The following is a 14,692-nucleotide window of genomic DNA, read 5'->3' as shown; positions in this document are numbered from 1 at the left end:
AACCATTCATAGCATCACACATTCACACAAAGGAAGACAGGGACTTGAGAGAGAAAGTACATCCATGCCCAAGCCGGAATTTGAACTCAGGACCTTCCCATCACAGTCAGTTTGACGTTTCAAGCTTTTCAAGTAAAAACACATTAACTCACTGGTATTTGATACCTTGCTAAGTCTCTTTTCCATTACAGCACACCTTTTATAACTTTTTTTGTTATAGTTTCACTTACATGAAAATCTAGCCACAAAAAATTGTTTTTGTGACACACTTTATTTGTGCAATCATTGATGTTATAAACTGTTTTACATTTTTTAATAAACATAAATTACAAAAAAATACTAAATTAGATTAATATTCTTTAAATTAAATAAAATGATATCCAAAAACAATTACAAATCTTGTTTCAAGTATAAAATTTCAATACAAATCTACAAATTTCATTTCTATTACATTTGAAATATGCTAGCTATACGTACCAAACTCTTGGTTTTCCTTCTCAGGTAGGAGAAATAAATTAACTTTTTGCATGGATTCTTTAGGCAATCGAGAATATGATCCACAGTTGACAGAACCTAAGAAAGTTTTCTGCTTAATTATTTTTTCACAGTTCATAACACAATGCGGCAAAAATGAACATTCAAAATGCTTAAGTTAGTTGGTAGAGTTAGGATAGGAAATTAACAACACTACCAAGACAACTAGTTTCATTTCCATTTATAACTCAAAGGCACATTATTAAATGTGTAATATTTAGGTACAAAAAAAATAAAGCTTTTTAAATGGTTTTTGCACATAAGTTTTACATGATATTTTAACGAAAATTCTTCTTTAAATCACAGATTAAAGTACAATTAATTGATGATGAAATATATGTGCTTTTATTTTACAACGTCTGCAATTTGATTTTTCAATTCATATTTTTAATATAATACATTCTGTAACTACAATAAACAAAAACAATAGTAGCTTTACAATTTTTAGAAGCAAATCACTGGCATTTTCCTCAAGTAGTTTGGGGGTAATTTAGTTTTAGATCATGAAATGGCACCATAGTCAAGAGAAGAAAATCTTAACAAAGGTATAAAACACTCAAATAAATTTTTGCTTCAGTTCTAAAATTGTCATTTATTGCATTTAAGTCAATTATTTCACTATATTTTGAACACTTTGATTTGTACACATGCATAAATGTTGAAACATTTGGTTACTATTATGAAAAAAAAAACATGCGTACAAATTGGAAATTGTTTAATGAAGAATTCAACTTCTATGTAACAAGATTAGAATCAGCTGTATAAATAAGTTAAAGATATTTATACTTAAATGTTCACATTGAATAAATATTCAATATAAAACATAACTTTGACACATTTTGTACTATTTTTGGTATTTTCTCACAAAATATTTTTTCTAAAAGTGTAGTTTTCGTCACTTTCCGACATTTTTGGAAACAAAGACATGTTTTGGATAGGACTGTAAAAACCATGGTTCTTACCACTGTGTCCTAAACCTTGCCATCCCTGCTGTATATACAAGGTCTGGCTATTAATTTCCAGGACTGACGTAACTGTAAGAGAACGAAAAGCCAGAAGATGGTACTAATGATTGTAAATTGAAGAGCATTTTCTTGTGCATGTGCAGTGCAATCAACTCCTTTCAGAAATAAGTGGTTCTCATCGAAAGGAGCATTGAAACGTAGCTCTTCAATTCTTGCTGTCGTCATAATGCAAACTTTTTCAATTGCTTCCAGCGTGCATACGGACTGCGCCGACCTGTGTCATCATCGACGCTTTTGTGCCTGTCTCGAAAGTGTTTAAACAATCCAAAAGTTCAAGTGAGCTTGTTTCAACATTTCATATGTTTCTGCAGCTGTTTTGCCAAATTTGAAGTAAAATTTACTGTTAACTCTTTGCTCCATTTTTACTTTGACAACAGGAATTTCTAAGCCACCTTTTAATGCACTTTTCTACGAGAACCACACACTTTAGAATGGCGCCGATTGCACTGCACATGCGTAAGGAAATGCTCTTCAATATGCAATCATTAGCTCCATCTACCGGCCTTTTGTTCTCCTACAGTTACGTCAGTCCTAGAAATTAATAGTTGGACCTTGTACTAAGAAATAATAATATGGAAAGCTTTGTACTGCAATAAAAAGCATGAAAAAGATTTAAATCAATTTCGAAATATACCAGAGTATTTTAGTTTGGACTTCTGTAGTGTAAGATGAAGTGAATCTTGCATTTTTGCAATGGAATCAGGATAAAAATCTTCTCTGTGACAACAATTCTGAACAAATACTAAGAAAGTAAAATATTTCACACATTACATATTTTATAAACATTAAAACAAAATATTTTATAGATTACTAAAATCATCTTTGAAGAAACTCAGAAAACATGTAGAAATGGAGAAAGTTAAATAAAAACAGAAAATATGCCAATTAAAAATAAAAAATCATAATTTTTCCTTCCTTATTATAAAGCTATGTTTTATAAACTTCTCTATTTTTAGCTCTAAAATCCCACCCTCCAATTGCAAGTATACAGTGGAACCTTGGTAACTCAACACCCTAAGGGAACATGAAACATGTAAACTCAAGCAGATGTCAACTTACTGAGGTACTTTTACTACATTCACGTTATGGGAAATAAATCCAGTAAGTGAATTCTTTTCTTTTTGTTTTCTTTTCTTTTCTTTCTTTCTTTTTTTTTTTTTTGAAAAGTACACAATAAAATAACTAATATTACTTGAATACCTTGTGAGGAATAAATTCACAATTTTTGAAAAGGGATAAAAGCTTCTTGTCAGTCAGGTCTGAAAAAAGTCCTGCTCACATTTGTTTGAAAAACATGTCGTATGTTTTTTCTCTACAGGACTCCCATGAGTGCATTTATACTACCCATTCCTAGTTTTTCAGAACTGCCCTAACAGCACAAAGTATGGTGGCTGACTCACTTGAATACAAGATGGAATTCTCAAGAGCTTTCTAGAAAAAGGTTAACTGACCAAGAAACCACAGCAAAAAAATTCTGAGAGAAGGTCAGTATGAAAAAATGTTGGTAGCAAATATTGGACTAGAACAGCTGTTGGATGTCGTCTTATAGGGGTTGATGCAAACATGTGTCAATTTAGAGAGGTTTTCACCCATTGAAATTAGCCTTGCACCAACCATAAGAAAAATAAATGTCGAGTTACCGAAGTTTCACTGTAAAAACAAAAAGGAATGGCAACAATTTTTAAGTAATAGCTAAGGACATTGGTACAGTTCTTCAAACACATCTAAAGTGCAGGAGAGCACAATGAAAAAATAATCAGTCACAAGAAATCATTCTTTGGAAAAAAGAAAACATGAATAAAAACAACTTTAAATACATTTTTAAAAGAAATATTTTAATCTATTTTAACCTTATATTTGGCACCCAACAAAGATAGCACTGAATTGCTATTTCAGCCACCAACATGAAATGGCTTTTTGTTTGATTGTCAGGTGGCCTTATGATATGTTGCTTAATTTTAATGGAGTAAGAATGCTATTTATGGTTTTTTGGCAAGAAATGTTTTGTGTAATCCATGCTGACACAGTTAAATAACTAATAATCAATAATTTATTACTCCAAGGATAATGCTAACTTCAGTCATGGGACCTTAATGAGAGGGACAGACCATCACGAGGTATTTCTCCCTATTCCAAGATGAACACATTTTCTCTATCAGAACACATCCTTTGAAATTTCTAATGTATTTTACTTGTACTGATCACTGTTTTTAGCAAATTATCCTGAAGAGCATTTAATTAGTATGAGAATGTCCATATTTTTTTGAAATCTTAGAGTTAAATGAAAAAAACTAGGAAGATAACCATTTTTATTGTTGTATTTGGTGTAATCATGCTACATTGTAAGGAGCTGTCTATATATATATATATATATATATATATATATATATATTTATATATATATATATATATATATATATATATATATATATATATATATATATATATGTGTGTGTGTGTGTGTGTGTGTGTGTGTGTATGTATATATATATATATATATATATATATATATATATATATATAAATGATGTCTCAATTTTTTTTTTGAACGTTTTTGTACCTCCTCTCCCCTTTTATCATAAAGTGTCACACTTCATTTTGCCCCTCCTCATATTACAGTCATGCTATCTTTCATAAACATTCTAAAAAAATTTATGATGTCCCATTTCTTGTTAGCCCCCCCCCCCCCTCTTGTCACAAGCTGTACCAATTTCATGAACCCCCTCTTGTCTCAAACTTGACATCACTTGTGGAAAATAATATTTCAAAATAAAAAAAATTCAAAAAAAAAACATTGCAATTGAGCTCTTTCTCTGCATCTTTTCACGGGCATATTTTGTACCATATTTATGATTTTCTTTTGTGCACTCATACAATAATAATACCTTATGAAAAATAAAGATCATACCTATATGAGGATAATATTCTGAAGTTTCTTCAGGAATCGGGTTAGGATCATGGATATTTATAGGAGTTGTAGGTTTAAGCATTTCAGCAGACAACAGAAACCTAAATAAAACAATTTATTAATGTTATATATAAAATACATTTGAAATACAAAGGAAGAAATAAAAAACTAAGCTCTTTCATTAGCTTTGTGAAGGGGAAAAACTGGAAAGGGAATACAATGGGGAAAATATAAGTAAACATCAAAATTGGCTTTTGCACATTAATTCTTACAGGGTTTTTAACACTTTATGTTCACAAAAAAAGATACTTTAGGTTTCAAACCCATTCAGAATTTCAAAATCCCATACATACATACTGCCATGGGAAGGTAAAACACAGTATCTGCAAATTTTTCATTTATATACATTTTTTTACATCTTTGTCATCTACTGTTCATTAGTTTAACTGTACGAAGCTTACTTATTAGGTTTCCACTGAAATTAAAGTACGAAAAAGCGTCAAGTTTCAGAATTTCCTATTGTTAGTATTGAATTCCAAATGTGTTTCTTCGAATATTTCAAAAACTCTTTTCTGCATATACTGTACTCACATGGCAGCATACATACATATATAAATACGTACAGACATCATGAAATAAAAATTGATCCATGAATACAAAATGAAATGATTGTTGAAATTCAAGTGAAAAAAAATATTTTATAATACTACCTTCATCACATATATGGAAATAAAGAGAGACTGAAGGATCTCAATACAGAGAAGTCAATATTTGTTATTAGTATTATTTAATCACATAAGTCTGTTTGTTGACAATGTTTTATAAACAGTGTTGTTTTTTAAAAACATCGACCTCTAATATTTGTTAAATAAGGAGAAAATATATGATGACAAATGTTTTTAAATTAAGGCTGCCATGTTAAGATTGGTAATATGTGCTAAAGCCACAGATTTTGATGGAATTGCCCCCCCCCCCTCTTTGCTGTGACCTTAAAGAAGAATGTAGTGACCCCCATGAAACTCATAACAATATATTTCAGATGAATGTTTGGTACTTAAATATTTCCTTTGCAAAATTTCAAATTTTTACGTTATGGAAATCAGACTGCCGTTTAAGAAATTTTTCTGATTCTGTAGAAAGCTTCTTCAGCTCATTTCACTGTATTTTCTTTCAACTGGTATGTAAATGTACTTAATAATAGTTTTCTGATGGGATCAAATTTTTTGAAGTCTGAACTCAACATTTGATTTTAAATAAGTTTGGCTGAATATATTTTTTACAGAGTGCCAAAAACTAGGTGAAGCATCTTCATACTACTAAAATATAAATATGTTACAAATTGAACTAAATTATTTTTAAAAAAGAATTTTTAGCATTAATTTGCATTGGTTTAATTTGATTCATTTTTTCCATCTTGCAACAAGACCATGTCAGCAGAATATGGCAATTACCAGTTGTATTTAAACTTCTGGCACTTAGCTTCATTCCCTTTCTTTTCGTCTTCAACTCAATCCAGGCTTGGTTGATTTACGGCGGCTCAGTCCAGACTACCTGATTTTGCTGATATTTTCGACCAGTTGCTCTTCACATGTATTCCATGGCTCTGAATGTTTAAATTAGCGTTAGAAGATTCATTTGATACAGTCAGCCCCGCTTAATCGAATATCGTCGGCTCCAAGAAATTTTATTCGATTAAACGTGGTATTTGATTAAGTGGGGAATTTTTTTTACCCTTTTAAATCAACAACAGTTGTCTTATAAACTAATAAAAATAAATCAGTAGCTATATAAAGGAAAAAATAAATGCTACTGGAAAAAGTGTTTGAAATAAGTTAAATAAACAACAAAATAGTTTATAACTAGTATGCTTATTATAAGTACATATGAGAATTGTAAAAAGTGACTTATACAACTTGAGTTATGAAATCTCTTTTGGTACCTTTTTTCAGTTTATTCTTTTGTAAAAAATTCTATAATAGTGAATTGCTTGCTCAAAGTCTTTGGGAAACATATTTCTGAGAGAGAGAGAGTCTCTTTTACATTTCCTCCTCTACCGTGGTTTCGATTGAATATTTATCAATTTATTAATGTCGAAATTGTATATAATTTTTGTGTTATTTAATTTAATTATGAACTGTGTTACTTTTTTTTGTAAGTGTGTGTGATGGCAAACAGGGGTGCCCACAGGGGGGGATTATGGAGCAAGTTGCGCCATCAAAATTTTTGAGGGGGATTTTTTTTTTCCAGAAGTTTTTTTTTTCCTAGAACATGAAATTTTTGATTTTTTGAAGGAAAAAAATATTTAAACTTTTTCAACAAGAAATAGGGGAGGGGGCCCGAAGCGGGTAAGACTTCGTATGCCCCCCACACATGGTGTGTTAGCGGCGACGAATACGTATGTCATGTTTACTCGAACACCCCCGAGTTATTATCAGTCCGAAGCGGCATGGCGCAACCAGGCTTAAAATTAAAAAAAAATGATACATTAAAAAAAGAAAAAAATGAAGTTCTGTAACTTGTGATTAGTCGACATGAGCGGATTTGGGGGGGGGGGGGCGAGGAAGGACAATGCCCCCCCCCCAGTCTTGGAATTTGAATAGTTCAGAAGTGAAAATGAAGAGAATAGAGAATGTCCTTTTCTGAGATTTAAAAAAAAAACGGGTTTACCTACAAACTAACCTAGCTATGGCTTAGTACACTCACTTTGTTAAATTTTTTATACAATTTCCCGACAGATCGCGGAAAAATAACCAGAAAGGAAAAATTTTAAGTCTCCCGATTACAGGAAAAACCTCAAAACAAAAGCAAGAATTTGATTTGTTCACAGTTGAGAAAAAAAAATGGCAATAAATCTTTCTTCTCAGTGATTTTATTGACAATAATTAAAACCGAGTTCGCTGCAGACAATAATTTTCTGATTTTATTTTGGTGGTGTTCCTTTACCTAAAAATGCTTACAACTTTTCTCCTGTTGACTTTACAGCTTTGTTGATGGTTTTGAAATCCAAGGGAAATAAATCTACTTCAGAGGTCTTTTTGCGCGCTTTCGAATGAGACTAAAATTGAACCGATCGGATAATTATTTCGGGTAGAAAGTCTTTTAATGCCATTTAAGGTCCTAAAACTAAAATTCAAACTGTTTGGTACTTCTTTACATTCATGCTTCTTTGCCGCTTGAAAATCCCTCTATGTTCCTTCTCGGGTGCCCAAATATGTCATTGACAAATTTGGTCGAGATCCGACATAAACTCGATTTGTATGGGAACATGCATAGATATATGCACACATATTCTTTGTTTTATTTATATAGATTTTCTGGAAGTAACAGTTTTGTATGAGAAATATGTGCAACAATGATGAGAAAGAGGTCAAAAATGACTAAAATAAAATGTTTTTTAATTGTTTTTTCCCCCAATTATTTATTTATTGTTTGTAAGAATTTGGACCACTATGCTCTAGCCTTTCATGGATTCATTTGCATCAAAACAATCGTTTAAAACTAATTTTGAAGTTTTCAAATACGGTAAAACCTGTTAAGTTGACCACCAGTCTAGGTTGACCGCTATTTTCATGCACAGAGAATCAGATCTATATCATATAATTCAACCTTTATAAGTTGACCACCTGTTTGAGTTGACCACTAAAGTATACGTGGTCAACTTATACAGGTTTCACTGTAACATATTTTTTAGCCCATCGCTTGAAAATTAATACACTTTCTTCATAAATTAGCTTAAGTTTATGTAGAATTTTTCATTTCACTTTACTCTCGTTTTTTCTACAATTTTCAAATTGACTGTTCTTTCAATTTATCATTAGATGATTTTTATAAAACTTTCAATGACGTTAGGTTCCACTGATGGAATGAGATCAGTTTGTTCATAAGGTATTTTAATTATTTTTATAAAATCATTTTTATTTTCTTCTGCATCGGATATGTTATAGAAAGAAGTATTAGATTAGTGAAAATTTCCGAGTTCTGAATTTTGATGTGCGCTGAATAGCTGAATCAATTTTGAAGATTTCCGAAAAATATCTGTTACAGTGAATTTGTGTGTGATCCATCTTTTTTGGATATGCGACTTCAATTTCAGTAAACTTCCAGGTGAGCTCCTTCACTGTGACGCTCAAAAGATGCCCTCTTTGCCATTAAGAGTTATCTAAAACTGTGTTTCCAGAACTGCAATTTTGAAAAATTTATGGGGAGAGCCCCTGAACCTTCCCTCTTCTTAACAGAATCAAAGACAATCTGCAATTGCCTTTTTGGAGTTTCAATTTCGAAAAATTGCCGGGGGAATGCCACCAAACTTCTCCTTCCACTAACATTACCAAAGATCTATCAAAATTGTGTTTCTTAATCAACAGCATTTAAGTGGAACATTTAAGTGGAGCGCCCCTCTCCCTTCCCCCACTCTCATCAAAATCATTAAAGATTGTCTCAAATTTGGTTTTCAGGCTGCAATCTCGAAAAAAAATTCTGTTGAGTACTTCTGAAAACTCCTTTCCCTAACGTCACAAAGGGCGGTTACAAGTGCGATTTTAGAGCTTCAATTTCCGAAAAATGCCTGTCCCCTAACCACAGATAGCCTGAAATTGCAATTTAAAAGACTTTAATCACGAAAATTTTCAGAGGGACACTTCTCGAATCTCTTATGTACCTAACATTACCACAGATAGTTTAAAACTGCGTTTTTAGAACTACTATTTTGAAAACGTTTCGGGGGAGAGTCCCCAAACTCGCCCACTCTTCTTTACATAACAGAAGAGTATCTACAAGTTTTTTTTTTTTTTTTTTTGATATTTCAATTTCGAAAAAAAAAATACCGGGGAGGGGCCACCGAATCGTTCCAATCGATGCCACCAAATCTTCCCAATTAATGTCTAAAGCTGTTTTTATAGCTACAATTTAAAAAAAATTCCGGGGGAGAAATCCCTGGACCCCCCTATCTGGCTGAATATTACTTCCAACAAGGTTCAACTTACACCCAGTAATGCCTTTATCCCAAACCAGAAGGGTGAATCCACTCTCTATTTTTTTTATTCACATTTGAATAAAAAAAAATCTCTAAACAGTTTTACTCAAGGGCCACAGTGTAAGTTTTTTTAGGTGAGACGTGTCTACAATCCAACAATATTTCTGTTCAGATGGCAGTAGTTAGCGTTACCCCCCTCCCCCTCCCCCCGTTAGTTTGCCTGAAAATTAGAAACTCGAAAGAGTGTTACCTTTAACCTTATTTGAAAGCGAGAAAATTTTTGGGGAGGGGGGATTTTGCGCCATTGAGCTTGGGGGGGGGGGGATGGGCACCCCTGATGGCAAAGACAAAAAAAAAATGGTAGAACACTGGAAATTTTTGATGGAGTATGAATGTTGTTTTTCTTGCCCGTTGTCGGCGAAAAATACTACTTTATATATTTACTTCAATAATCATCGTTTTATATTAATCCTTTTTACTTAATCTATTAAAAATTTTCTCAGCAAAAATGTTTGGGAAAGCTGATCAATATTATTTGATTATTTGGAGAATTATTCGATTAAGTGAGGATCTTTAACATGGTGTCTATGGGAAAATATTCGGTTTCCGGGAGATTTTATTCGTATAAGAAAGGTATTTGTTTACTGGTTACTCGATTTAGCGAGGCTAACAGTAAATAATTTAAAATGTTCGCCTCTTAAAAATGAGCAACTCACTTTGTGAAGAACTAATTTTCTATTTTCATAATGTTGTTTCACAGTACATATCATATTCATAATACAGGGTTCATATTCATTTTTAAAAGTAAAAATTAAGGACTTTTTTAGGAGTCTCAAAAAATTTTGAGGACTTAACGGGGAAATGATTAGATAGCTTTACGTATACCATTTTAAAGTTTTCCAGGGGGGGGGGCAAAAGTACATGAGACATATTATATACATAAACATGCACAAATGCATCACTGTTTTCAAAAAGCAGGGAGATGCGCAATCGACTGGCATATCCCATTATCAGTGAATAAAATTTTAAACTTTCACATCATAGGGATGAGAGTGATCAAAGAGCAAAAAGGAGGAAATCCCCCCCCCCCCAAAAAAAAGAGTTCTTAAAATCAAGCAGAAAAGAGATGAGATCAAAATAGCCCTTTGAGTTCAAGCCATTCCAAAATTCAACAAAAAATGGCGAATTAACCAGTTTCAAAGTTTTTCCCTATTAAGCATTAGGGAAGTTAGCATTTATTTCTCAAATTTCAGTCATAAAAAAAGATCAGGAAAATGGGGATAACTGTAGAAAATTAGTTGTAAACTAAAGCATTATTTTTTAGCACACATCATTGGAGTGAGAGGCAAATTGAAGGAAAATAACTAAAATCTCTTCTCTTCAAGATATTTAAACTAGTGTTTTGTTATTATTGCTTTTGATCTGTTATTGTTACTAAAATCCTATTTTGAACAAATTTGCTATATCGAACTATTTCTTGCAAGTTTGTTTATTTCTACATAAATTAAAATTTTGAAAGAGAGGAAGCAATTTCTAATTCCTGAGTCCTCGAATAAAGGGGTTGATGGAGCCAGAGTTCAATCTTGGCTGTATCACTCAATAATATCAATATTTTTTATACTTTTTGGGGGGAAAATATTTCTTTTACAAAAAACATTTGAAAAAAAAAATATATATATATATATATATATATATAATTGATTATCCTTTTTCCTTGCATTGGAACTTATAATTTGGTTTAAAAAACTAAAAAACTTCATAATACTATTTCAGGATTTAAAACAAAAATGAAGTTGCTTCATTTAATCATGAAATTCCAAAAAAATTTACAGGCCATGAAGTTTAACCTAAACCATTAGAGATTCATCATAAATATATTGAAAGCTTTTTTAAATACATTAAAATAGTAACCATGACAAGTTTAAATACAATCAGAGACTGGGAGTTGAACCACATTTTTTCGATAGTCTTTTGCATTTTTTCTAAATTAAATTTAAGAAATAAAAATATTATTGAAATAATGAAAAAAAAAACAGATATAAAGTAGCATATGGTAAAAAAAAAAAAAAAAAACCTTCCCACATTTAAAAAGATTGAAATATTTGCAGGATGCAAAAAGATTGCAAACTCCAACAAGGCAAGTAATTTTCGGCAAAGCACTATTTAACGTGGTTGGCATGTCTCCAAAACATACATTTTTGGCAGATATTGCGGAGGATAAAGATTTGAAGGGGTAAAAACGAAAAATAAGAAAAAGGGAACCAAATTTGATACAGTGTTTAAAAAATTAAGGAAATTTTCAGAAAATTAAGGACTTTTTAAGGGTTTTTTAGGGACCTTAATTTTGCTTGATGAAATTAAGGGTTTCCTAAAGATTTTTTAAGAAAGTACGAACCCTGTAATATATTTGTTATTTTTTAACTTTGGCTATTTCCAATGTTGAACCACATAAATTAAACATAAGATAATTATTTTAAACCAACTTTGTAGGTTGCTGCTTCCAATGAATATTAGTAAGCTGATCGCTAACAAGCTAGCAGTTTGACAAACTAAAAGTACAAAAATAAGTATTAAGAGCACTGGAAGCAGGGATAATTCTGACCTAAAAGGAGAAAATTTTCAAAACTCATAGGAATGAAATTTCAACAATTATGTGTAATGAAAAAGGCAGTGTTACTCTCTTTATTCCCATTTTACTGGGGGGGGGAGGGGTAAAAATTCTAAACAAATGCAATGATCAGCCTCACAAAATATCACAGGTATCCAGAAACTTATTGGTCATGAATTGCAAAAATCTGAAAATCCAGAATTTCGATGAAGCATATTCATTCTCATTCTTAATTTTGTTTTAAAAAATAAACACTTACCGAAGGTAGTTCAAGTCAATAAACCAATCTTGAACTGAAATAATTGTATGACAAACAGCCATCAAAAATGCAGCTTGCTGTAAAGACTAGAAAAAAAAAAGGATTCATTTCAAAAACCAATCTTTATAATGTTACAATTTTAAAAACATTTATGAAACAAAAAATATTATTGAAATAAAAATGGTTTTTAACTAACCATGTTTTTAAAATGAATTAAACTAATTTCTCAAAAAAGAAGGAAAAAGAAGCAAAACATGTCATTTTAATCAAAGTATCAAGTTTTATCTTTTTAATATTCTATAAATATATCTTTTTCATCAGTTCCCAAAAATTTCTAACAAAATCCCAAGATCTTGGGGGAAATGCAAGATCTGGCAGCTCTGGTATTAAAAATAGTATAACATAACTGGAATTATCAGTAGATGTTTGACAACTTCACTGTGATAAAGCTTTTTCCTTTCTCTTTTCTTTCATTTGGTATTTAAATAACATTTCAGGAATTGGAAGGTTTTATACAAATATATATACAGTGAAAAATATTTAACACATAACTGTGGGGACTAAAATATTTTTTTGTGTTGAAAGAATTTTGTGCTAAAAGATTTGTATTAAATTGCAAATTATACTGCATGGGTTGCTACATCATTTCATGCAAGGCATTTTCGGGTTAAACATATTTTCATGCACATTATATATAAGGATTTGGTTAGAGACCATATTGATCAACACATAGTATTAATATACCGTATATACTCGCATATAAGTCGAAAAATTTAGCACAAAAATGAGATTGAAAGTTAGGGGGGCGACTTATAAGCGGGGCTGAATTTCCGAAAAATTTTCCTGAACAGTTCTTGGGTTAAAAAACATTTGAAAACGTGAACATTTCCCCGATTTTAGTATAATTTTTTTAAGCAGATGCTATAGAAGTAAATACTTACATTCTGCTGTAATTTTGCACGGTCTGACAGTGAGATAAAAAACTAAATAATTACAGTAAACGGTCGATTACTGTAAGCGAAAAGTGCGGAAATCGCTGAATTCAATAATTTTCCTGATAATTGCGAATTAACGCTCATTTTTCAAAGAATTATGTATAATATGGCTACATCGCTTAATGTTATTGATATTTATTCAAAATAAAAGCAACAGGTAACAAAAATCCTAACAGCAAAATCAAGCCCTTTACAAAAATTGCAACCACAGAAGTGAACCCTTTTTGTGCAAAAGAATAATAATAGGACATTTTTTACATAATTTTTTTTTTTTTTTGCATTTCATTTTGCTCCTTTTTAAAACGCTTATATTCAAAATTAGCGGCAAAATGTTGCCGATTTTTTCTGAAAGTAGAGGCTCAACTTATAAGCGGGTTTTTGATTTTTTCCGGATTTTTCTCCTAAAAGTAGGGGAGTCGACCTATACGCAAGTATGTACGGTAACACATTTTTTGATTAACTTTCATTAGAATGACACTTATTCATTGAGAGTGTCCGCTGGAGTATCTTTAATGAAGAAATGCTCAAAAGTTTCAGACACAATATGTAGCTTAATCTTTACTAATAATACAGTGGAAAGTCTCTCTGTCAGGATGTCTGTGACGTGCATAGTGCCTAGACCGTTCAGCCAATTTTCATGAAATTTGGCACAAAGTTAGTTTGTAGCATGAGGGGGTGCATCTCAAAGTGATTTTTGGAAAATTCGATTTTATGCCTTTTCTATTTCAATTTTAAGAACATTTTCCGGAGCAAAATTATCATAAGATGGACGAGTAAATTACAAAAGTATAATGACATGGAATGGGAGAGTGAATGAAAATAGCCAAATGGCGAGAAATTCGTCATCCATTATTTGTAAATATACAGGCGAACCGAATGACCTTTTAATTTCCAACAACGAGCAAAGCCGTGCGGGTGCCACTAGTTCACATTATAAAATGCAATATATTCAAATTTTAATGACGAAAAATTACTTTTCCTTGAATAATGCAAGTTTTATTTTATCTCAAGTTAAACAATTTTTTAAAAAAAACAAAGAAATTATACCTGCATCAGCAATGCATTTTCAACAGAATGGTAATCAGGTCCACCAGGTGGCTTTTTTTCATACTGAATCATATGATCCATGACAGAAGAACTCATAACAGGCTGAAATTTAAATTATCAACAAAAAATAAATAAAGTCTTAGTTCTTGTTAATTGGAGAAACTACATTCTCTCACAATTGAAAGAAAATTTTCATTTGCATTTTCAAAATTACCGTTATCTACAAAACAAGTTTTAAAATTTTCAAGAACAGAAGGTCAAGAAATACTGTTTTTAAAAAAGAAAAAGGAATGTACTAAGTCATTGAGCATTCACTATTAAGTCCCTTAAAAATTTCTCAAATT

At 31.3% G+C, this 14,692-nt stretch overlaps 1 protein-coding gene across 2 annotated transcripts in view; it reads right to left on the bottom strand.

The window, feature by feature from the left end:
• The window catches only part of LOC129229405 (nonsense-mediated mRNA decay factor SMG9-like), a 60,289-nt gene that overhangs the window by 29,296 nt on the left and 16,301 nt on the right, over positions 1–14,692 (bottom strand). For both annotated transcript variants that reach the window (XM_054863706.1, XM_054863705.1), the window contains exons 7-11: positions 14,349–14,450; positions 12,307–12,392; positions 4,468–4,568; positions 2,194–2,301; positions 478–573 (exon numbers count right to left, since the gene is read on the bottom strand). In XM_054863706.1, coding sequence (XP_054719681.1) covers positions 478–573; positions 2,194–2,301; positions 4,468–4,568; positions 12,307–12,392; positions 14,349–14,450 — 493 coding nt within the window. The remainder of the gene's footprint in view (positions 1–477; positions 574–2,193; positions 2,302–4,467; positions 4,569–12,306; positions 12,393–14,348; positions 14,451–14,692) is intronic.

This window comes from Uloborus diversus, chromosome 9 (genome assembly GCF_026930045.1).
Source record: "Uloborus diversus isolate 005 chromosome 9, Udiv.v.3.1, whole genome shotgun sequence".
Classification (NCBI taxonomy): Eukaryota; Metazoa; Arthropoda; class Arachnida; order Araneae; family Uloboridae; genus Uloborus; species Uloborus diversus.
Note: the sequence above shows the minus strand (reverse complement) of the source record. Positions and strands in the feature narration are given on the sequence as shown.